The sequence below is a fragment of the Setaria viridis genome, chromosome 9 (genome assembly GCF_005286985.2).
Source record: "Setaria viridis chromosome 9, Setaria_viridis_v4.0, whole genome shotgun sequence".
NCBI classification, from domain to species: Eukaryota; Viridiplantae; Streptophyta; class Magnoliopsida; order Poales; family Poaceae; genus Setaria; species Setaria viridis.
Genome location: NC_048271.2, coordinates 23,261,119 through 23,286,490, shown reverse-complemented (window position 1 = coordinate 23,286,490; position 25,372 = coordinate 23,261,119). Strand labels below are relative to the sequence as shown.

The 25,372-nt window shown below is 43.8% G+C and overlaps 1 protein-coding gene across 1 annotated transcript; it reads left to right on the top strand.

Moving 5' to 3' along the window:
- The first annotated feature begins 12,976 nt into the window (after positions 1-12,976).
- Positions 12,977-25,128, top strand: LOC117839308 (acetyl-CoA carboxylase 1). Its single transcript, XM_034719613.2, has 32 exons — positions 12,977-13,416; positions 14,228-14,602; positions 14,710-14,916; positions 15,007-15,165; positions 15,304-15,396; positions 15,532-15,627; positions 15,837-16,010; positions 16,098-16,191; positions 16,269-16,456; positions 16,546-16,596; positions 16,770-16,809; positions 16,887-17,011; positions 17,096-17,212; positions 17,312-17,386; positions 17,484-17,540; positions 17,628-17,732; positions 17,809-17,895; positions 18,391-18,582; positions 18,695-18,883; positions 19,117-19,227; positions 19,338-19,427; positions 19,506-19,682; positions 19,775-19,852; positions 19,947-20,069; positions 20,162-20,431; positions 20,521-20,858; positions 20,977-21,214; positions 21,303-21,670; positions 21,764-21,974; positions 22,251-22,430; positions 22,520-24,679; positions 24,763-25,128. The coding sequence occupies exons 2-32, from the start codon at positions 14,252-14,254 to the stop codon at positions 24,817-24,819; spliced, it is 6,801 nt and encodes a 2,266-aa protein (XP_034575504.1). The 5' UTR covers positions 12,977-13,416; positions 14,228-14,251; the 3' UTR covers positions 24,820-25,128.
- The last annotated feature ends 244 nt before the right edge of the window (positions 25,129-25,372 follow it).

Below are 25,372 nucleotides of genomic sequence, written 5' to 3'. Positions count from 1 at the left end.
GGTTCAAGTAAAATTATGCAAAAATTAAAGGTGAAAAACTCTTGAGCTCTAATAAGCTAGCCCCCTTCCAGCCATTTCCTGAGTCCGGCCCAGCCAACGGTGTCACGCTGGCATGCTGGATTACTCATTCGGTACTTTGTTTTATTTTTAACTATTGAAAGTTGATAATCCCGTCCAAGTTCCCACCCTCTATCAAAACTTAGGATTAATACCTTTACCTTCGTAGCTATATGATATGTGTAATTGTGTATGCTTGGACGATTTTAGATAATATGGTTCAACTAATTTCTTAATTCATATGTTTCATCACTCTTTTAAGAAAATTAGATCGAATGGATGGATATGTTCACCCAACTAAACACCCATCTTGAGTGAATTAATGAACTAAATAGTACGTGCAAAGCAAACACCTAGGTAATAACGAGTTAATAGAATCGTGACATGTACTCCGGTCCGATGTTGATGAGCTGATCTCTATCCGTCTCCAGTTCTCCACTCACCCGCTGCTGGGCCCCCTAAAACAAAGGCAATGACGGAAAGGAAGCCAAACCAGAGCGGCAAGCCGTATCGGCCACACCTGCAAAAGCTAGCTCAGAGCAATTTCTCGGCAGCACGTACTTCGCATGCCGTAATGGGAACACACCACGCCAACACGACGCGGCGAAGTCCCCATCAGCTCCAGGAAGCTGACACTGTTGGGGCGGCCGGCCGGTTTGGCAGCACATACCCCTCCACGTGGACAGTGAAGCAGCAACGGCAACCATTGCCATTTGCCATGGACTCATGCTGTCATGCATGGAGAGCCACAGGCAAGACGTACTTGGGAAAAGGCTGCAAAGCATCTGCATGAATGACTTCTCTCCTCTGACCAGAGCCTGCATCAGCTGAGCTGATGAGCTGTGCCTCTACCCAGGACCCAGCTAGGATCTTGTTTAGTTGTCAAAGTTTGGAGGTGTCAAATTACTGTTACAGTACTGTAGCATACTGTAGCGTTTCGTTTGTATTTGTGAATTATTATCCAAATATTGACTAATTAGGCTCAAAAGATTCGTCTCGCAAAGTATAACAAAACTATACAATTAGTTTTTAATTTCGTCTATATTTAGTACTCCATGCATGTACCGCAAGTTTGATGTGATGGGGAATCTTCTTTTTGCATAGTGCCAAAATTGGGAGTTGGAGGTGAAAGGCTAGGACTAGGAGCTAGCAGCAAGGCGAATCAGCTGCTCGTGGATAGAGGCCGCGTGGCCGCGTATCGTGCAGCGAATCAGCAGGAACATGAGGCTGTGCTGCATAGGCAGCTGCAGCTGCCCGGTATAACAGGCCCACAGGTCAGCCTCATGCTGCTCACTCGGTTGTTGCAGCTGCAGCCACAGCACTGCAGCAGCAATCTTTACCGAACACTGCGGATACAACAACTACCTTGCTTGTTACGAATACACACACACGTAGATTGTAGAGCAGTAGAGGCAAAACTGTGTGACAAATGACGACAAGCCAGAGAAAAAATCAGCTCCGCAACATGGATTGGAACCAGGCCAATTACGGGATACAGCCCGAATAGGCCCAGCTTTGCACAAACAGGACAAAGCAGGTGGGCCAATAATTAGACCTTTCTTAGGCTGCTTTGCTGTTGCCCTGGAAAAGTATAAAGCCCAGCAAGCTAGCGAATCACCAGCCCATGTCTAGATAACGCCGCGCGCGCGCGCACCTCCCCGGATCTAGTTGAAGGGCCCATGGACGACAAGTAAGGCCAGCCCAGAACAGATGGCTCGGTCGAATATCTGTAACACAATTCATTGTTTCGTTGATTCGTTCACCATGAAACAACCATTATTTATTATTTTATTTTTCATAAGAAACGGCATTCGTCAGGCTACAACATCGCCCGACAAACTTATGAATGCCCGTGCTCTGGAAATGCGTACAGAAAAGTTTGATACACAGTAATATGGTGCTATACCAAATGGCTGAAAACAATAAAAACAAAACCACCGCAGACTAAGATTGTCAAGTTTCCTCTGCAATGAGCAATTCCCCTCGACTCCACTAATCGGTCTAGTCTAATACCCACAACTAATTTGCAATAGACCACTGTTTAATAAAATTTTGGCATACATTAACAAGCATCGTTATATATATATATATATATATGGATGTCGTAATAGCGTTGTTACTGATCCGTCACCGTTATCAGCTTTGCTGCTTACGTGGACACTTGTTTTCTCTTCGGGGAAGAACAAAGCAGCACCACTCATGTGGCAAGTACAAGGTCTCCTGCATGCGTGCCCCCAAAAGGGAGAAGCATTTTTAAGAAGTTAGTTAGGTGGAGTAAGTGCACCAACGCTAACGATGTCGATCGAATGCTGCAAACCGTCCGTCCACCTAGATTAATTTATTAGGATCATATCATCAGGAGTCAACCAGATTGTGCCAGCAAATGCCAACACAGCCTTCCTAGTGTACGTGGAGGCTGTGTTGGCATTTGCAGTGTACAGTGTCAAATTACAGTAAAACTAGACTAGCTGCACGGTTGAATGTCGATGAATTTTTAGAGGTTTGTATAATGCGCCTTTTTTTTAATGTGAGACCATTTTGCTCACCCAAGTCAAACCAAGTGCTAGTTCACTTATTTCCCCGTTTGGTTTTGAGTGTGTCCGGGCAGAGTCTCTCCACGTGATCCAGAAAAAGAAAAGATGTCACCTCTCCAGTGTCTGTGGCGAGAGGCTGAGGTAGGCATAAGCATGATCTACCTACCCGCTCCAAGAACAACAGCGCACCAAATCCACCTAATCATCTAACCAATTGATACGAACGGGGGATGGATGAGAGGACAAAGGATGAGAAACGGACCACAATATACAAGGAAAAAGGTGCACAACTTTCTCTCCAGGCTTTTCAATCACTCATATCCATTTAACAAGTTATGAGATCTGTTGCTGATCCATTTTTAGAAGATAAAGAACACTTCTTTGATTATGCATTATTTTTTATGTGTTTGGTTATAGGTATTTGAAAATTATTTATCTCGAAAAGTGAGCTTTTGCTATGCTTTATAAGCTACTTAACAAAAATACACTAGTCAGAGTTGTATATTGAAAGATTGTGTCACTTATCTTCAACCGAACAGTAGCTGGAGGGAGTATTTCCTTCAATTTACACCCAAGCCGTCATGAAAGCTCCAAACCTATCGGGCGTGCGTGTCCCGTGTTTAGGGCACACGACATGGAGAGGATCGGAAGAAACAGATAGGCTGCAAGCTGCTGCTACGGACGACAAGGCTTTATTCCGCTTGATCACCGTCGTTTTCAGTCGATGTAAATGCCGTCATTCTCTTTGCACGTCTTCGCGTACTTAATACGGAGGAGTACAAACATACTTGGTTACAAGAGGACAGATCAGAACTCCATTACTCTCGCAAATAACGTGTGCGAGGAACTCCAGCCACGTCCTCTCTCACAAGAAGTGCAAGCTGTAGCAGATAGCAACAAGAAGCTAGCTACCTACTTTCCAAACAGAAAGGAGGAAGCTACCTGAACCTGAAACCTACCCCGGCTGATTGGCTCCACACACCACACCAAATCTGCTCCTCCAAACGGGACGGCACTCTCCAATCTTTACATGTTTCAGTTCGGCACCCGTTGCTTGCAAAGTTTCCACTTTGAGTCGTCGACCAATAAGAGAGCAGAGGTACGCTTGTCTCACGAGAAGAAAGTTGCATAAGGGCAGTCCCAACTCTCCAGATATGGTGTTCATACCATTTAATAGGCTGCTTGATGATGTGGCAAGGGAATTAAAGAAGAGAGAAGGAAAAAAAGAGGAAATCGGATCGCATGCACGACATCGTTTTGGCGGGCGTTCCAAGATGCTAGAAAACCAGCTATTCGTTCCAAGATGCTAGAAAACCAGCTATATCGGCGTTGAGTCAGACTGTTTATTTCTTCCGCTGTTACTCCTCATCTCAATCCATTGTGCCAGGCTCACTACGCGACGCTTGCATCGGAGAGCTCAGCGTTGCACTCGCCGCGCCTTTAAGCCAGCAACCAGTCATGTGCGGCCCCCGCGCACCATGTCATCGGCTGCTGGAGAACCATGCCGCCGCCGCTCGCAGGATTGAGCTCTCGTGGCCACCTGTACCTGAACCCCTCGTGACCACCACCGCCGCGCAAGAAGAGGAGGAGGGCGCGGGTCGTACCTATCATGACCGCCGCTGCCACCCGCCGTTCTCTCTCCGCCATTGGGTTGGAGAGAGAAGATGAGAGAGAGCAGAGGATATGAATGATAAAATATTGAGATGGAGCCCACACATTAGAAACTATGGGTTGGCTAATGTAGTTTCTAGATAGAGTGTCTTACTGATTTGGCATCATAGACATCATCTATAGACACTGTGGATTGGGACTGCCTTAAGCATTCAACTGCCTTAAGCATCCAAGGCTTTCCTTCTTACTGTGGTTCACACATATGTCACTACCAGTGCCACACATACATTGCATTTTTTTTTCAGTTGCATATATCGTGTCTCTTGTAAGTAAACGATTTCCTGGATTTTTGTTTGTTGTTTTAAGTTATGCCATCATGGCTTTGACTTAACTGGCAATCATATATTGGTTTGTCTAGGCGCAAAAGGACATTTGCAAAACAGATGTGGCTTTAATTTCTGAAATACCATCAATTTATTTGGATAGGAGGGAGTAGTTGTTCTGTTGACAGTCGCCCTCCAGAGATGATATCAAGTTTTATCTTCGTGTGGTTACTAAGACCACTGACAGAAAACTTCTTCACGATTCAGTACTTCTGTGGACTGTGGCAAAGTGCTAGTGGATGTTGTTTATACCCTAATTGACATCCAAAAATCTCATAGCCATCTTTGTAAAGTACTAGGTAGTACAGAAAGCTAACGACCTCTCGACCTCTATCATTTTTTTATTGCTAAAGTTCAACCTAGACTTTTTCTTAGAATTAAGACCCCATTTGGATCCCTTCCTTTTGAACGAATTGAAATCTGCTTAAAGGAGTAGACTATTTATTTTAGAATATGGCATTCCACAACTTTCCAAAATCTAGACATAAGCCTATCTTAAATTTATGGGGGTTGAGATGAAAATTAATTATACAGATCATCATGTCATGTTCCTAATGTGTAACTTATAGCACGCTCTTCGACTCACTTCCTTATAGCAGAAGTGCAGCATATAAATATCTCTCACATATGACCAACAATAACATACAAATATATTCCACATGTAACTATATTAGCTTAATTAATTTATGTCTAGATTATGATTATTAGAATGTAATTCAATTCCAATGATCCAAACGGAGCCTAAGTGCAAATTTTACTTGAAAGCGTCTTTCCATAAACCATTAATCTAAGTTGCTCATTTCACGATGAATATATGTACCTTCTTCTTATTTTTTTCGTTTCAAACAAGTTTACTTGCCCCCTCTGAAATACGATAGAATTCCTTATTTGCTATCACAGGTTAACTCGAGCGGTGTCCTATTTACCATCACAAGGTTTACTGGCCTTGAAACAAGTTCACTTGTTCTTTTAAGTTTTAACGGAGGGAATATAAGAAATTTTGCCGGAGCTGGGACCTGGGGTGATAGAATATAGATCCCCGACCATCACCATTGATGAGCAGCTGAGAGGCGCCGCTCACCACTTAACACGCGTGCCTGCCAAGTGTCATGTACTCCTAGACGTGTAGGAATGAGACGTGCAACTAGGCAAGTGCAACAAATTGATGGCACGGAGGGAACGAATGAGAACATTGGCTGGCTCCTAGGTCCCGTGCCGAAGAGGAGGGGGAGATGAGGCTGAGAGGTGGCGCCATCAAGGAGGCGGGGCCCAGTTGTCCCGGTTATTAGAGCCATGAAGCCCACCTACTCGCGTCGCCGGCGAATTAAACGCCCGCCCGGTGTCCCGGCGGACGCCGCGCCAGCGCCACCACCGAGGCCAGCGGCCAGCCACAGCCACACCGGCCACCTGCCTCCCCCTCCCGGCCGCCATCAATCAATGCCGCAAGGCCGGCCAGCGGCCACGCACAGCAGGCAGCCGCGCAGGTGAGGACGTGAGGCGAGGCGGCGAGCTCCGCGACAGGCCAGCGTGTGCGCGTTTATTACGTGCGCCCAGCCGTGCCCACGCCATCCATCCGTTCCATCTACCAGATGCCGCTTTCCTGTCCCGTCCGGTTCGAGGCTGAACGCTGAGACACGAGCCGGGCTGCCGTGCGCACCATTCTCATCTAGCGATCGTGCGACCAGCCTGCCACTCGGAAGGGCAAACTCACCTTGTTCGCACCTAAATCCAAATAATTATTATTCACTTCTTATCCTTCCCGATCCCACACATATCTAATGAATAATTAATTTTTTACTACATATATATACATATTCAATTGATTAATCGTATCATTTTCACATCCTACCCTTTCTATTTTTAATGATATATAATTTCCTACCCATACCTTTCCCATTTGAAGTGAGTGAAGATGGGTGGGGATGGATACTCAGGAGCGGCCTGCGTGCAATCGTCACATGCAGGTGTACTTGTAGCGCCCAGAGGGCCCCACTGGCTGGGCTTTTAGTCAAGAACCTCCTTCTCTATTCCTAAATTTGCACTTAAAAATAACAGCTTTGTGCATTTTTTAAAAAGCATACTTTTCAAAGAAAAACATCTGGATGGTCTTCCACGATTTTCTTTTAAGCGTTTAAGTACCAACGGTGTGAAATTGTTTACAAACAAAATAATTGCCATATAACTCTTTTGTTCGACTTGCCATAGCTACAAATTATTTTTACGTTTCTTTGACTTGTCCTAAGTCAAATAATTCTAAATTTGACCCAGATTACATAAAAGATCAAGAATTTTGTAATATTTATGATATCCAATGAGCACCATTAGATTCATTAGGAAATATATTTTTAAATTTTATTTTTTTGATATCATAGATGTTAATATCTTCGTTGTAAACTTGATCAAACAGATAATAGTTTGACTTAGGGGCTGTTTGGTTCCACCTTACTAAACTTTAGTTGCTTTTAGCTGCTAAACTGCCAAACACCCTTGCTAAAACTTGCTAAAGTTGAGTTGCTAAAGTTTAGCACTTTCTTGCTAAAAGGTGGGCTGGACAACCTATACCCCTCATTTATTGCTTGTCTCCCCCCTCCTGCGCACCTTTAATAAGGGTAAATAGATCTTTTTACAGCTCATTAAATACCTTTTAGCAAGAGTATCCAAACAGCTTTTGCTAAAGTTTAGCAACTAAAGTTTAGCAAATTTTAGCTGCTAAACTTTAGCAAGAGTAACCAAACAGGGTCTTAGTTCGAATTTAAAAGTATTGGCATTTTGGACGGATGGACTAGCTCCACCTTTTGTGTTATGAACTAACACTCTCTTTTTTCATCTTTTATGATTGTTGATCAGATGTATGACAAAAGTGATAGCTCTTTTGGGACTTGGCCACTTGGGGGAACATGTGTTTTCGTGCTGTTCATCGTAATCTTTTGCTCCTCAATCATGGCTTTGGTGATGTGCGCTTGCTCAGGATCTTTTGAAATCTGTTACCTGACACTGGTACTTCCTCGTAATTTTGCCAGGAGACAATGCCATAAAGCCATGGGCAATGCGTATGGTGCATTTTAGCCTTAAGAGGGCCCACAGAATTCTAGTTGACATTACAATCTAGGGGATGTTTGGTTTGAGTTGCTTATGCATAAGTAGCTAAAAATAAGCAACTTTTAGCCCAAACAAACCAAACACCCTTGCTTATGGGGTTGCTTATGGAGCTGCTTATTTTTAGCTCATAAGTAACAATGGTTACTTATGGGGGCTAAAAGGTACACTTTACACCTCCAGCCCGCCGCCAGCCCCCGCCCGCCGCTCCCTACCATGGATCGGGCGTGTGCAGCAAAGAAGAAGCATGGGGAGGCAAAGAGGGGGTAGCAATATAGTGGACAAATATGACAATGTCCACCTCATTCAATGCTCATAAACAAGGATATCCAAACAGCTAGACTAAAAATAAGCAAATCCAAATAAACACCTTTTAGCTGCTTATAATAAGCAAGAGGAACCAAACAGGCCCCTAGAATTCCTATTGACACCTTAAGATGTGATGCCAACATGGGCAAATTCTAGTTGACATTACATCTTCTTTAAAAGGTTGACAAAGAAATTTCTAGAATTCAAGCTCGGAGCCTTAATTTGAATTCAAAATAATTACAGCATTTGAACTTCTGGATTCGTATTTGACTTTTTTCATATATGGGCTAAGGGCATTTAGATTGATCCACCGTATGCTAGTCTCGCTCCGTCACATGGAAAACTATTTTAACTATACCGATGTTCACGTACAAATCAATTGCACCCACCTAATAAGTTTATTGTACTAGATTGAGCATTTTATATGTTGTTGGACTAATTTGCATCCACCCGACAAGCTGTTGTATGGTGGATGTAATTTACTCTAAGTTCAACATCAGAACAGTGCCATCCTTTTACTTACACAAGATCAGGGCACATGTTTTGGAAATTTGTGGAGGCTTGAGATTATAATCCTTGACCCCGCTCACAGATTTTGTGGAGTGAAAGAAATGGTGAGGTTGCTGCGGAGCACACAGATTTTAGTGCGGTGGACAACGCTGCCACTTGGTCATCCCACCAAGAAGCTTTTTGAACATGCCAATTGCCATGCTGCCAAGGAGGTTCTCCGGTCCGATGCTTGCGGTGAATTCGCAGGTTCTTATCTCTTGTTGCACTCCAGATTTTCCAAACGGGTTTGGTGGCAGTAACTTTGCACATGTCTCTAGAATATTTACGAGAATACTGTATATAGGTAGAGCAAGAGTGAGTGAGTGAACCCTTTCGGAAAATGAGAAAACTTTACAAGGGAATCTAGTATATATTCATTTGCTTTCCCATTGGAAATCCTGCATCTCAAACGGTCCTCGTTCACCGGCATATTTCCAGCACCCCCGTAATCCAGCCGGCCGGCTATTGGGCAGCCGCCGCACGCCAGAAAAGAAAGTACAGAGGACAAGGACATGCCACTGGCAAGGATGCACGAGGCAGGAACAAGCGGCCGCCGCCTGCCTTGCCTGGCCGCCCTCTCGGCCGGTTTCTGATTCTCAGCTGCCTCTCCTCTCCGCCCCGAGACGGAGACCTGTCTGTCTGCGGATCGAGTCCGATTCCGGCAGCGGCGGCGCGACACATGCGACGGTGGGCGGAGGCCGTATCGGACGCCGCCGGAGGGCCGGCCGGTGTATCATAAGTACGCCATGCAAACGGTAGGTAGCTAGACCGCGTTAAAACTTCGGAGAGAGCCACGAGTTTTCCTGATTAGCGAGGCGAGGACGACGCCGCGCATCGAGGGGCGCGGTTCTGCTCTCTGTTCGGGTGCGCGACGAAAGCGAAGCAGAGTACAGTAGGAACTCGCACGATATTTTCCGTAGGGTTTTGGAAGCACAGGGATTTTAATGCCATCAATCTGATCCGTGCAAAGTTACGTGCTAGTTGCTACTAGTGGTACTCCCTCGGTATCAAAGAAATCAAAACAATCTACAATTTGAAATAGAGAAAGTAGAACCTACAATTTGAAATAGAGAAAGTAGAAAATTTCCTGGTACACATAGTAACCCAACAATTGTAGTTATTGGTCAATATTATTTTAGTTGAAAAGTTCAGAATTCAGAAGAATTTCGCTTTACCCACGTTTCGCATGAGCAGGTAGCTGCTTTTCCATTAGGCAGGTTTTGCAAGAGTGGTATCTGGTTCACGCTTTCTTTTTGGCTGAAAAGTCCAGAATTCGCAAGAATTGCTCGACTATCCGTTAGGCAGGTTTTGACAAAATGTTGTCTGGTATTTTCTATAAGGCCAATACTGTACAATGCTATTGTAAAGTAGTACAGTTGCACATACAATTAGGTACCTACCATTTTGTACCCAACTGCACCATTTCATGTAGTATAAGCTTTGATTTTGATAGCTGTTGACGCAAAAATCAGGTGACGACCTTCGCGCGCTAACACACGAAACCTGGGAGAATCTGCTTTACTCCTATTCAGGTTGTAGCCCTCTCGATCCGCGGCGTCCCAGTCAATCTGACCTGCTGATTGACAAGGACAAGTAAAATATCAAATACAAGAGCAAATCGGCTGGTGTTTCGAATCGGTCTGTAGGACAGTCGACACGGGCAAAAGACAATCGGGTAGATCAGCCGATGTGGACGTAGTAGATGCAAAGGAAGTGTAAAACACAACCTACACAGTGTTGCATGAACAACACTTGAAACAGATCCTACCGGCTATGTGACAGTAGATTGATATGAAATAAAGTAAAAGCCGATCGAAACGTGTTCCAAGCTGGATAATTGTGATAAAAACTAAAACAAGATTGAACGAATAAAGCTTGCAGATCTAGCAAATATCAATAACTTGTGAGTAAATCTAGACGAAACGACAGCGATGCGCCCAAAGTTAAAGCCTAGAAAGTATTCGGTAAATGCGGAACTTACAGTCTAGCCGGAGATCGAAGCGATGCAACCCGACTAGCTTGGAAGAACTCGTGAAGAAAAGAAAATAATGGCAAAGTTGACTTGAAAATACATTGCGAAAATAGAAGATTTGTATTGATTATGATGTGTTTCCCCTCCCAGACCTCGCAGGGCGTCTATTTATACCCTAAACATCAAGACTTCTAGTCCTAGTTAATTACGACAAAATATAAGATCTATCTCTAAAGAAACAAACTCTCTAAACAAAATAAAACAAAAACGACTCGTACAGGAGTCCGAAACGAACTTGGCCTCCATCGGTCAAAACCTGCTCTTCATCAACCGAACCTCCAACATTTCCGATCAGCTAGAATCCTTCTGCTCGCATCAGTTGACCCCATCAGCTATGCCCCTATCATCTTCCATCAGCTGCACCCTTGTGATTCCATCAGCTAGGTTTCTGTCTTCCTCTATTGGCAAGACTTTCGCTATCATCTGCTAATCTCTTATAACTTCATCGGCTGAGCCCCTGCAACCCCATCGGCCGATTCCACTAGCCGTTGTCTTTCCACTATGCATCGGCATCTCTACTTCCTTTTAACGTCCGGCCTATTCGGCTGGACTTATAAGCCGGCTGAAAAGCTGAAATGGCTGATTTGTTGTGAGAGAAAAACATTGTTCGGTGGCTGATAAGCTGAAGCGAACAGGCTGGTCATCTTTGATGTATGTCAAAAAACGATATCAACAATAGCTAAGTGCCCATTCAGTTTTCTAAAGAACTTGCCACTTGCCCGAGGATTTTCTGAAGAAAATTGAGGTACTGGCCCGTTGAAAGTAAACAATGCTCATCCGTTTCCTTTAATGAAAAATTGGAGTATCCAAAAAATAAATCCGATATTTCGGGTTTCCGTCGATGTACGTTTTTTAATCGGTAATGCTGAGGCCCGTGCGTCTGGACGTGCAGCCTCCTCCGGACAGTCACGTGGCACGGTGTCGTCCACATATTATCATCAGCAAAAATATCACGTATGGATAAAAAACTAGCGCAACATTCTTATCTGCACGATGATTCCTTCCACCGCACCCGAATCTCATTTTGCGAGTGCAACCTCATCCTCTCCCCTTGCTGCTTCTGCTTTGTGCTCCCTGCTCTGCTCCCTATCGATGCCAGTGCTCGAGACGGCGAGATCGGCGGTGGAGGCTGATGTTGGTCCACTTCCCCTTGTACGGCTCCACTTCCTACTGCTCTGCCAGACCGTGCCCTTCTCCTCTCCGTCCCTCCCGCTGGCCCGCTCCCCCAGGCTGCTCTGCTTCCTGCTGCTCTGCTCGGCTGTGCCCTCCTCCTCTCCGTCCCTCGTGCCTCGCCGTTGCGGGGCTCCTCTCCAGCCTGCTCTGCTTCCTGCTGCTCTACCCGGCCGCGCCCTCCTCCTCTCCGTCCCTCCCGCTGGCCATGGTGCCTCGCCGTCGCGGGGGCTCCTCCCCAACCTGCTCCGCTTCCTGCTGCTCTGCCCAGCAGCGCCTCCTCCTCTCCCTCCCTCCCACTGATAGGGGGTAGCGCTCCAAGGACCTTGTCGAGGCGATGGAGAGGATGGAGAAGAAGAGACCAAGGCCGACACGCCGCAGCTGAGCATCACCGTGCATGTCGGCATTGGCAGCAGCCACAGCAGGATCTTCAGCACTGATAGCCATAGGAGCCTAGATCTGAAGATAGCTCCCGGACTGCCATGTTGCAATAGGTATCTCACGATGTTGCAGTAGGGATTCTTGGATGTTGCAAGCGTTGTAGATGCGCACGAGTGTTGCGGATGAACGTATCGTCTGATGTTGCACGATTGGTTTTCTGAGATGTTTCGATGTTGCAATAGTTGGCTTTTGTTGTTTCATCTGTCAATTTTTCATGTTGCAATATTTCTTCCTGTACGAGCTCAACCCCAACTCAACATATGATGATTTTTTAGAAATGTTGCATGAAACATGCGTTCAATGTTGCGGTAGGAATTTTCCCTCACGAATATTATGTTTACATTGAGCTATTTTTTGCATCTTTTTCATGTTACAACCATAAATTTTCGATGTTGCAGCTATTTTATTTTGATGTTGCAACGGGATGTTGGATAATTAGTGGTATTTATTATGGTGCTATTGTAGCCGTCAGATTTAAAACGGATGGTGATGCATGCGTCCGATAGGAGTTGCTCCCCGGACATACGCTAGCAAGTCCTTTTTTAATAGATTTCCTGATTATTTCGAGAACTTTTAGTTAGCATAAAAAATGAAGAGAGGACATATATGCAAATACGAAATTTCCTGCGAGCGACACCGATAGATCGTGCGCGAGAGACGTGACGGATGTGGCCGCCGTGATGACGGCTGGCTAGCCGGCTGGGGTTGGGGGTTAGTTGATCCAACCCCCAACCATCTCTCCCTCCCTCCCATCCGCCAGTCAAATTCCCAACTCAATTCTCTCTCTTCCCTCCCCTGCACATCACGCCTTCCGCCTTCTCTCTCTACCCGCCTCTGCTCCGCTTCCGCTCTGGTCCCCCTGGGGCGCCGCGGGCCCCGTTGCGCCGCGGCCACCGCCGCGGGGGCGGTTAAAAAGCGCGCGCGGGCGCGGCAGCCAGCAGCCAGCAGCAGCAGCAACGGCGGCGTCGCCACGGCCCCGGGGCAGCCATCACCACCTCGCCTTGTCAACTCCGCTTCCCCTCCCTCCCCCCCTCTCTCTATACTCGCAGCGGGGCTGGGACTGGGAGCACGCGCTGTAGCATCGCGCCGCGCATTTAAGGCGCCGCTTGGATCTTGATCTGCCCGGCGGCCTCATCCTCTTACGCGTCTTCCACCTCCTCGGTGGTGCCAGCCGGTGCCTGTCGCGGCGGCGGGCAGGCGGGCAGGCGCGCGCCACGCCTCTGTAACTACGAACGTACGTACTCTCTCTCTCTCTCTCTCTCTCGTTTCTTCGCTGGCTGCTCCGCTCGGGTGTTCCAATTTTGCATCGCCCCGTGCGCCGCCGGCTGCTCGAGGCCGTCCCCACCCAAATCCCGCTCCGAAATGCGATTTCGCGCGGCACTTCCCAGCCGCGCCTTGCACTCGGTTCGGCATTCCGTCGAGCAGGTTGTGGGCGCGCCAAGTGGTGATTGGGGGGAAACGGAGATCCTGCCTGCTGCTGGCAACCGGAATTTGTCAAGCACAGGCAGCAGGTTTCCTTTTCAGTTTGGTTAGGGAGCCTGTTATTTTATTTGTTGGCGTGCTGGGATTGGTCCCCTTTGTTTGGACTGTATGTATTGGCCTTTCGGGTTTCGACTTTGGACTCACATCTAGTGTGGACTTTTATGTGATCACATAACATACATGGTCAATATATTTACCTTTGCCTAGGAAATCAAAACCCGTGGCCTTGCTTTTCTTGTTCTGCTATATTTAACTAATTACCTTTGCCTAGGAAATCAAAACCTGTGTCCTTGCTTTTCTTGTTCTGCTTTCTGGTTGTACTCTATTTCAACACAATCAGCTGCTGCCTAAGAATTTCATCTGCTTATTAAATAGTCACTTCTCTGATAGCAACTTGCTGTCATTTCAGGACACTAATTCATAAACTATAACTTCTCTATTTGAATTTCGATTAGTTTGATGATGATTGGGAGAAGTATTGTGGTAGTGATTTGTTGATATTCATGTAGTTCCCCCCTTTCATAATTGATGCACTAACAATCTGTTTCTTGTGCGCCTATCAGAAAGTCTGAACTTCAGAGGGTGAAATGATGGCAGAGCCCTACCAGATGAATGGCATACAGAATGGGATGCCTAATTTGAGGCATCCATCGTCTCCGTCAGAGGTCGATGAATTCTGTAAAGCGCTTGGTGGTGACTCGCCAATACACAGTGTGCTAGTCGCCAACAATGGGATGGCCGCGGTCAAGTTCATGCGCAGCATCCGCACATGGGCCTTGGAGACCTTTGGGACAGAGAAGGCCATTCTCCTGGTTGCTATGGCCACTCCAGAGGATTTGAAGATTAATGCCGAGCACATAAGAATCGCTGACCAATTCATAGAAGTTCCTGGAGGAACAAATAATAACAACTACGCGAATGTACAGCTCATAGTGGAGGTTAGCGCAAATCATCATCCTGGCAGTTTTCACATAACTGTTTTTAGTTTACATGTATTTCACCATGTGTAATTTGGTCATTAACATTGTGAATTCACTATTTACAGATAGCAGAGAGAACTCGTGTATCTGCAGTTTGGCCTGGCTGGGGGCACGCATCGGAGAACCCAGAACTTCCAGATGCTCTTAACGAAAAAGGAATAATTTTTCTTGGGCCACCTTCAGCTGCAATGGCTGCACTTGGTGATAAGATTGGTTCTTCTCTTATTGCGCAAGCAGCAGGAGTTCCAACTCTTCCATGGAGTGGATCACATGTATGCCTTCTTCTATTTCTGTGTGGCTTTGCTTCTATTTCTGATCTGCTAATTTAGTGTTTGCTTAACATTAAATCAAACTCACTACAGGTGAAAGTTCCACCAGAAAGCTGCCATTCGATTCCTGAGGAGATATATAAGGATGCTTGTGTTTCAACTACAGAGGAAGCAGTGGCTAGTTGTCAGGTGGTTGGGTATCCTGCCATGATCAAGGCATCATGGGGTGGCGGTGGTAAAGGAATAAGGAAGGTTGGTTTTCTTTTTCAATTGAACTCTGGGGAAAAGAAGTGAAATGCCCAGTATTCAGAAAACATGATGTGAAAATTTCAGGAAAAGAAAATAGAGTAAATCAACACTAATTTTGATATCATCTGTATGGATTCATAGGTACATAATGATGATGAGGTGAGGGCACTGTTCAAACAAGTTCAAGGAGAAGTCCCTGGCTCACCTATTTTTATTATGAAAGTGGCATCTCAGGTGAGAACTGATTCAAATATTTTCTTTCGCTTATTCTCTTGTTTGCTTTGACTCCACCTTTGTTCTTTGTATCCTGAGCGCTTCTGTGGGGTCATATTTGTTTCTGAAAGCTTTTGGTTTGTTCTTTCTTTGTAGAGCCGACATCTGGAGGTTCAGTTGCTCTGTGACAAACATGGCAATGTGGCAGCATTGCACAGTCGAGATTGTAGTGTTCAAAGAAGGCATCAAAAGGTTGGCTCTTAGAATTCTTTTTAAACTCTGATTTACATTGTGAGTTCTTCGAATTCATCCCATACTTGGATTCTGCATTGTGCTCTGTAGAAGTTTTCTATATATCTTGAATAAAATTTTTATTGACCTAGTGCAAGACCAAAAAATAAAGATATCCATATTTGTATGTTTATGAAGAAATAGTTTTTCACCGTTTACCTCTGCAACAGATCATTGAGGAGGGGCCAATCACAGTTGCTGCTCCAGAGACAGTTAAAGAGCTTGAGCAGGCAGCTAGGCGGCTTGCGAAGTGTGTGCAATATGTTGGTGCTGCTACTGTAGAATATCTGTATAGCATGGAAACGGGCGAATACTATTTCCTGGAGCTTAACCCACGATTGCAGGTCTATTCTAAACTTCCAATGCAAGGTTTTTGCAGTGCCATTCTTATATTCTTCTAGCATTTTGTGTTTTGACTGGCCTCCTTTCAGGTAGAGCATCCTGTGACTGAATGGATAGCTGAAATAAACTTACCAGCAGCTCAAGTTGCAGTCGGAATGGGCATACCCCTCTATAACATTCCAGGTATTTCAGCTTTCCAACTCAATGAATGATGAGATTATTTCGTTCCCTTTGTTCTGATGAATGAATTGATGCTGCAGAGATTAGACGCTTTTACGGAATGGATCATGGTGGTGGCTATCATTATTGGAGGAAAATATCAGCTGCTGCGACTAAATTCGATTTGGATAAAGCAGAGTCAGTGAGGCCAAAGGGCCATTGTGTTGCAGTCAGAGTTACTAGTGAGGATCCTGATGATGGGTTTAAGCCTACTAGTGGAAGAGTGGAGGTTGGTCTTACTTGACTGCAAGTTTTTTGGGCATTCCACTAGTTGTGCTTACTCATATGTTAACTGACATTCTGTTGTCTTTTCATCAGGAGCTAAATTTTAAAAGCAAACCAAATGTTTGGGCTTATTTCTCTGTTAAGGCAAGTATATCTCCATCCAAATTGGTTCTTTTCATTTGTGGTACACATCATCACATCTGCAAAGTATTAGTCTTGAATATTATCTCTCTTGGTTTCAATAGATTTTGTTGCTAAATATGTATCTTGGTATGATACAAACTAACCCAAATATTATTTCTGTTTTCTTGTTTCAGTCTGGAGGAGCAATTCATGAATTTTCTGACTCACAGTTTGGTAAGTAACATGAAATTATTTTCTTTATGTTCAATCTATTGATGCTTTTGGTTAAATTCAGTGTTATTTGTTTGCAGGTCATGTTTTTGCATTTGGGGAATCTAGATCTTTAGCCATAGCCAATATGGTACTTGGGCTGAAAGAGATTCAGATCCGTGGAGAGATACGCACAAATGTTGATTACACAGTGGATCTCTTGAATGTATGATGACCTCCATAATAAACTGTCCTTTCAGATGATGCAATCTCTTTGCATAATTTATTTTTCAATTTTCCATTTGTACAGGCAGCAGAATACCGAGAAAATAAGATCCATACTGGTTGGCTTGACAGCAGAATAGCCATGCGTGTTAGAGCAGAGAGGCCCCCATGGTTCCTCTCTGTTGTTGGAGGAGCTCTATATGTATGCCTGTGACTGCAGAACCATTGTTTCTTATCTGCTTATGAGCTTCGAATATAGTTATCCTTGCTAACATCAAACACTGCACCTCTTAATTTACAGGAAGCATCAAGCAGGAGCTCAAGTGTTGTTACCGATTATGTTGGTTATCTCAGCAAAGGTCAGATACCACCAAAGGTATACTATATGCTGAGATGCCCTTATTCCAGATTGCATATGTTGCCGTTTGACTTAAAGCAGCCTGGAAACTGTGTAACACCTTTCTGCTTTGCAGCACATCTCGCTTGTGAATTTGACCGTTACTCTAAACATAGAGGGGAGCAAATACACGGTACTCATACATAGTTTTTCTCTTTAAATTTTTGTAACCTACCACTGAGTGGTTTTTAAGCAAAATTAAACTTAAACTTGGATGTAGATCGAGACAGTGAGAGGTGGACCCCGCAGCTACAAATTAAGAATGAATGGATCAGAGATTGAAGCAGAGATACATTCACTGCGAGATGGTGGACTTTTAATGCAGGTAATATTTCCACCCTACAGCCTCCTTTTTTTCTATTAAAAAAAAGGTTCTGATCCATCTTTGCTGTATTCTTCAGTTGGATGGAAACAGTCATGTAATATATGCAGAGACAGAGGCTGCTGGTACTCGCCTTCTCATCAATGGCAGAACATGCTTACTACAGGTAAACATGGTGTTCTTGTTCTCTTCTGCACAATTTTACACTAAACACAGTGCCTTTTACATATCTTTACTTGAAACTATAGTTATTGGATCTGGAAAATTGTTACAAATCTTGCCTTCGTATGAAGGTCATAAAAAATTATAGGCTACATACAGGGTAGAGATTCCAATTTAGGAAGCTATGATACATCATAGCCCTGGGTTATATAAACTCACTTGAATGTAGGTTTCTTTCCTCCTCTCCAAGTTTTCTGTTTGGCATTTTCATAACTGTGCTATTCCATGTGTCAAAGCATCTAATGTTAGCAACTGTTAGTACCCTCAGTTTCCAAAGACAAAGATATCCCAGTTGCGTAAGATCTTACTAAAAATTCCTCACTATGTCAAATTTGACTTGAAGGAATAAGCAGTTTGGATTGTTTCAACTCCTAACCGTATTCTCACATCATATGGAGATACATGATATCATTTTTGTTCTCTTGATTATGCTTCACAGAAAGAACACGATCCTTCAAAGTTGTTGGCTGATACACCTTGCAAACTTCTTCGGTTCTTGGTTGCGGATGGCTCTCATGTGGATGCTGATACACCATATGCTGAGGTGGAAGTCATGAAGATGTGCATGCCACTGTTACTGCCTGCCTCTGGTGTCATTCACTTCGTTATGCCTGAGGGTCAGGCCATGCAGGTTTTATTCCTCTCTGTTTCTCTCTCCCTCTGCTTGCCCTCTATCTCTCTCTCTCATCAAATCAGTATGCTTCATTTGTAACAACCTTAAATGTCTGTTTTTCTTTTTTCAGGCGAATGACCTAATAGCAAGATTGGACCTTGATGACCCCTCTTCTGTGAAGAGAGCTGAACCATTTCATGGCTCCTTCCCCAAACTGGGACCTCCTACTGCTATTTCTGGCAAAGTTCATCAAAAATTTGCTGCAAGCGTGAATTCTGCACACATGATCCTTGCAGGATATGAACATAATATTAATGAGGTAAGACATTAGTTTTTAGATTTATTTGTAATTTCAATTTAATTTCCAGTTGTCTCTTTCCTTCCATTATTCCATTATCTTCATTTATGAAGAAAAAACTAACTTCATAGTTTATATGGCACACACCCTATCCATCTTCTTTGAAAATAACCTGTTCCATCTTCCTGTAAAATAGTCTTGTCTTTATGTAGTATAATATTTAATCAAATACCTTACTGTACTTGCTTCTTCAGGTTGTACAAGATTTGCTAAACTGCCTAGACAGCCCTGAGCTCCCTTTTCTACAATGGCAAGAGCTAATGTCTGTTTTGGCAACACGGCTTCCAAAAGATCTTAGGAACGAGGTGATTAGCTTCTTACTAGTTTCTTGTTGGATCAATTGCGTCTTGTTTATTTCTTCCGTCTTTTATTTTTGGTGCACATTATATGTCTTAACTAGTTGGCATGTATTCAGTTGGATGGTAAGTACAAGGAGTATGAATTGAATCCTGACTTCCGCAAGAGCAAGGATTTCCCTGCAAAGCTGCTGAGGGGGGTTATTGAGGTCAGTTTGAGACTGTTATTTGGTATTAAATTCTTGTTTGAATGTTTATATTGTTTCCTTAAAAAGTTGCTACTGTAGGCAAATCTTGCATACTGTTCGGAGAAAGATAGGGTTACCAATGAGAGGCTTGTGGAACCACTTATGAGCCTGGTCAAATCATACGAGGGTGGAAGAGAAAGCCATGCTCGTGTTGTTGTCAAATCTCTATTTGAGGAGTATCTGTCTGTTGAAGAACTCTTCAATGATGACCTTCAGGTCAGCCTTTGAAGTATGGGTTGATCAATGCTCATTTGTTCACCAAATGTGCTAACAATCTTGTTTTTTCCCTTCTATTTTTGCATTTTCAGTCTGATGTTATAGAGCGTCTACGTCTTCAACACGCAAAAGACCTTGAAAAGGTTGTACACATTGTGTTCTCGCACCAGGTAATGTCTGTAAACTGTGATTTTTTTTTAAAAAATATTTTGCTACATCTTGATATTCAAGGGCGTTTTTGGCTGACAATTTATCTGTTTGAAGGGTGTAAAAAACAAAAATAAATTAATACTACGGCTTATGGAAGCATTAGTATATCCAAACCCATCTGCTTACAGGGATCAGTTGATTCGCTTCTCTGCCTTGAACCATACATCATATTCTGAGGTACAGTTGAAAAGTTTGGAATTATGAAGTTCTATTTACTTTGCTCATGTGATAGTGTAGAATAATAGTATGATATGTTGTTATTGATGCAGCTGGCACTTAAAGCAAGCCAACTTCTTGAGCACACTAAATTGAGTGAACTTCGCACAAGCATAGCAAGAAGCCTTTCAGAGCTGGAGATGTTTACTGAGGAAGGAGAGCGGGTGTCAACACCTAGGAGAAAGATGGCGATAAATGAGAGGATGGAAGATTTAGTATGTGCTCCACTGGCAGTTGAAGATGCTCTTGTAGCTTTGTTTGATCACAGCGATCCTACTCTTCAGAGGAGGGTGGTTGAGACATATATACGTAGATTGTATCAGGTATCATCGTATCTGTCCACAACTTCTTGACTTGATACAACTTAAATATTAACAAAATTGATGTGAACTGACCCAAAATTATATTACAGCCCTATCTTGTAAGTGGAAGTATCCGGATGCAATGGCACCGAGCTGGTCTAATTGCTTTATGGGAGTTCTCTGACGAACATTTTAAGCAAAGAAATGGGCAAGATGTGCTTCTGCAGCAAGTAGAGAATCCCATTGATAAGAGATGGGGTGTCATGGTTGTAATCAAGTCTCTCCAGTTTCTAGCAACTGCAATTGATGCTGCATTGAAGGAGACTTCACAGTACAGAGCAGGTGTTGGAAGTGTCTCGAATGGTAACCATGTAAACTCTAATCAAAGCAATATGCTGCATATTGCTTTGGTTGGTATCAATAATCAGATGAGTACTCTCCAAGACAGGTTTGTTTGCTCTCCATACCCTTATGTGTCAGTTTGTTTTAATGAAAAATCTTCAGTAGTGATACAATTAATGAATGACATCGATTCCTTTTGTTACGTCATTTTGTTCTCTTTGTAGTGGCGACGAGGATCAAGCACAAGAACGGATCAACAAACTATCCAAAATTTTGAAGGATAATACTATTACATCACATCTTAATGGCGCTGGTGTTAAGGTTGTCAGCTGCATTATCCAAAGAGATGAAGGGCGTCCGCCAATGCGACATTCCTTCCAATGGTCTGTTGACAAGCTTTATTATGAGGAGGATCCAATGCTCCGCCATGTGGAACCACCATTGTCTACATTCCTTGAGCTGGTATGTAGCTATATTCATCCTTCACATATTCTTTTAATCTTCTCTTCAACTATAACTGTACCTCTTAATAATTTTTCTGGAAATACAGGACAAAGTAAATCTGGATGGTTACACTGAAGTAAAATACACCCCATCACGTGATCGCCAGTGGCATATTTACACACTTATCAAGAACAAGAAAGATCAGAGATTAAACGACCAGAGGATGTTCCTTCGTACCATAGTCAGACAACCAAGCTCAACAAATGGTTTCCTGTCAGGAAATATTGACAATGAAGTAGGCCGCACTCATGCTTCATCATCGTTCACATCAAACAGCATTCTCAGATCATTGATGGGAGCACTAGAAGAAATAGAGTTACATGCTCATAGTGAGAATGTGAGATCGGGTCATTCACACATGTATCTGTGCTTACTGAGAGAACAACAATTGCACGAACTAATTCCGTTTTCAAGGTCAGTCAATGTACCTTGTGTTTTTATGTTGCTAAGAAGAATAGGTTGTTAATTTCCTTAAAGATGTCAAACTTCTGCCATTTCATTGTGTAGGATGGCTGATGAAATTGATCAGGATGAAGCAACTGCATGCACACTTTTGAAGCATATGGCGTTGAATTTGTATGAGCATGTTGGGGTCAGGATGCATCGTCTTTCTGTGTGCCAGTGGGAACTCAAGCTCTGGTTGGTTTGTGATGGGCAAGCTAGTGGTGCTTGGAGAGTTGTTGTTACGAATGTTACTGGTCACACCTGCACTGTTGATGTAAGTTCTTTGACAATTGCACTACTGTACAAGTAATCATAACAATGATTCAGTAATGATTGTAAAGATTGCTACCTCATGCACGATCTGCCTGATATGCATAAAACTTGGCAGTCAGTACAACCTCATTGGCCAACATACATGTTTCTTTAACTAATGTGGTTAGCGAATAGCAAATGCTCCATCTTCTAAGTATTTCTGATCATTAACATTTAGGTAGAAAAATATGATTTGCACTTTATAATGCGCTTATATTCAATTACTTTTGTCTCCCAGATTTACCGAGAAGTGGAGGACCCCAATACACATCAGCTTGTCTACCACTCTGCCACAGCCACGGCTGGTCCTTTGCATGGAGTTGAATTGAATGAACCGTACAAGCCTTTGGATGCTATTGACCTCAAACGTTATGCTGCTAGGAAAAATGAAACTACATACTGCTATGATTTCCCCTTGGTAACTTGCTTGCAGCTCCTTGTTTTTCCTAACATTAATTACGGGATGCTTAAACAGATCAATTCATATCAGTAATACTGTTTCTGCAGGCATTTGAAACAGCCCTGAAGAGGTCATGGAAATCAAGTAATCATGGTGTTACTGAAGCTAATGAGCATAATCAACTTTATGCTGAAGTGAAAGAGCTTATATTTGCTGATTCAGTTGGAGCATGGGGTACTCCATTGGTTTCAGTTGAACGCCCTCCAGGCATCAACGATATTGGCATTGTTGCTTGGAACATGAAGCTGTCCACACCAGAATTCCCAAGTGGCCGGGAGATTATAGTTGTTGCAAATGATGTGACATTTAAAGCTGGGTCCTTTGGTCCAAGAGAAGATGCCTTTTTTGATGCCGTTACCAATCTTGCTTGTGAGAGGAAACTTCCTCTTATCTACCTGGCAGCAACTGCTGGTGCCAGGCTCGGTGTAGCAGAGGAAATAAAGGCATGCTTCCATGTTGGCTGGTCTGATGATGAGAGCCCTGAACGTGGTTTTCACTACATTTACCTCACTGAACAAGATTATTCACGTCTAAGCTCTTCAGTTATAGCTCACGAGCTGAAGCTAGAAAATGGAGAAACCAGATGGGTGGTTGATACCATTGTTGGGAAAGAGGATGGACTTGGTTGTGAGAATCTCCATGGAAGTGGTGCGATTGCCAGTGCGTATTCTAAGGCATACAAGGAGACCTTCACTCTGACATTTGTGACTGGAAGAGCTGTTGGCATTGGGGCTTATCTGGCTCGTTTAGGTATGCGGTGCATACAACGTCTTGATCAACCAATTATTTTGACTGGGTTTTCTGCACTGAACAAGCTACTGGGACGGGAGGTTTACAGTTCTCATATGCAACTGGGTGGCCCCAAAATCATGGCTACAAATGGTGTTGTCCACCAGACCGTGTCAGATGATCTTGAAGGTGTTTCTGCTATCCTGAAATGGCTCAGTTATGTTCCTCCCTATGTTGGTGGCCCTCTTCCTATTATGAAACCCCTGGACCCACCAGAAAGACCTGTAACATACTTCCCCGAGAATGCTTGTGATGCTCGTGCAGCCATATGCGGCATCCAGGACAGTGAAGGCAAGTGGTTGGGTGGTATGTTTGACAAGGAAAGCTTCGTGGAAACATTGGAAGGCTGGGCAAAAACTGTTATCACCGGAAGAGCAAAACTTGGTGGAATACCAGTTGGTGTCATAGCTGTGGAAAACCAGACAGTGATGCAAGTCATCCCTGCTGATCCAGGGCAGCTTGATTCTGCTGAGCGCGTAGTCCCTCAAGCAGGACAGGTGTGGTTCCCTGATTCTGCCACCAAAACAGCTCAGGCATTACTGGATTTCAACCGTGAGGAGCTTCCACTGTTCATCCTTGCAAATTGGAGAGGTTTCTCTGGTGGGCAAAGGGATTTGTTTGAAGGGATCCTTCAGGCTGGATCAACAATTGTTGAGAATCTGAGGACATACAAGCAGCCAGCTTTTGTATATATCCCAATGGGTGGAGAGCTGCGGGGAGGTGCCTGGGTTGTGGTGGACAGCAAGATCAATCCGGACCACATTGAGATGTATGCCGAGAGGACTGCGAAAGGGAACGTCCTTGAGCCAGAAGGATTGGTGGAGATCAAATTCAGGCCTAAGGAACTGGAAGATTGCATGCTAAGGCTTGACCCAGAATTGATTGGCCTGAATGCTAGGCTGAAAGAGATGAAGAAACAAAATGCCAGCAACTCAGAAATGGAGACCATCCGTAGGAGTATGACTGTTCGGATGAAGCAGCTGATGCCTACATATACTCAGGTTGCCACACGGTTTGCTGAGTTGCATGACACCTCTGCTAGAATGGCCGCCAAAGGTGTAATTGGTAAGGTTGTGGATTGGGAAGAGTCTCGGGCCTTCTTCTACAGGAGATTGCGAAGGAGAGTTGCAGAGGATGCACTTGCCAAGGAAGCTAAAGAAGCTGCTGGTGAGCAGCTGTCCCACAAATCAGCACTAGAGTGTATCAAGAAATGGTATCTAGCATCCAAGGGAACTGAAGGAGATAGTGAAAAGTGGAACGATGATGAATCTTTCTTTGCTTGGAAGGATGATTCCAAGAACTACGAGAACTACCTTGAGGAGTTGAAGGCTGAAAGAGTATCCAAATGGTTCTCGCATCTTGCTGAAAGCTCAGACGTGAAAGCCCTACCGAATGGTCTTTCGCTCCTCCTTAACAAGGTAATCCTTCTTATAACGTCTCAATAGTCATTTTTTCTTTCTATTTCTAAGATCAATGAACTGAATTCTGAATTCTGGTACAGATGAATCCTTCGAAGAGGGAGCAGGTCATTGATGGCCTCAGGCAGCTTCTTGGTTGATCGATGGTTGTCTTTGCATCCCAACCAAATAATGTCCTCTTTTTTGCACATAAGCACTCGGCGGTGGCATATCAATCCTAAACTGTGTCTGCTCTGTTGGATGTTTGAGTTGAGTTCTTGCTAGAGCGGAGTGAAGCATGAAATCCACCTTAATTGGGCACGAGTTTTACTGTTTGTAGTCATGTATTTAGCTGTTTTAACCTTGTAATTAGTTGCGTGGCTTTTCTCAAGGCGATGTCATACGGATACAACAGATATCCTGATCAAGTAATTATTTATTTTTCAACCCAAATAATATGCGATTCCTCATCGGTACGCTTTGTCCGTTTGCTAAAGGGTTATCACCATTGACATTTGATCATGGTGTTAACCATTCGTTCTATTGAAAATTTTATTATAAATATGCAAAATATTAGTCATGCCTAAAACAAGCTGCAATAAAAAAATAATGCTTACATACTTTTTAATTATAAGATACTCCCTCCGTTCCGAATTGTAAGTCATTCCAAGAATCTTGAAGAGTCAAAGCATCTCAAATTTGATCAAAATTTAT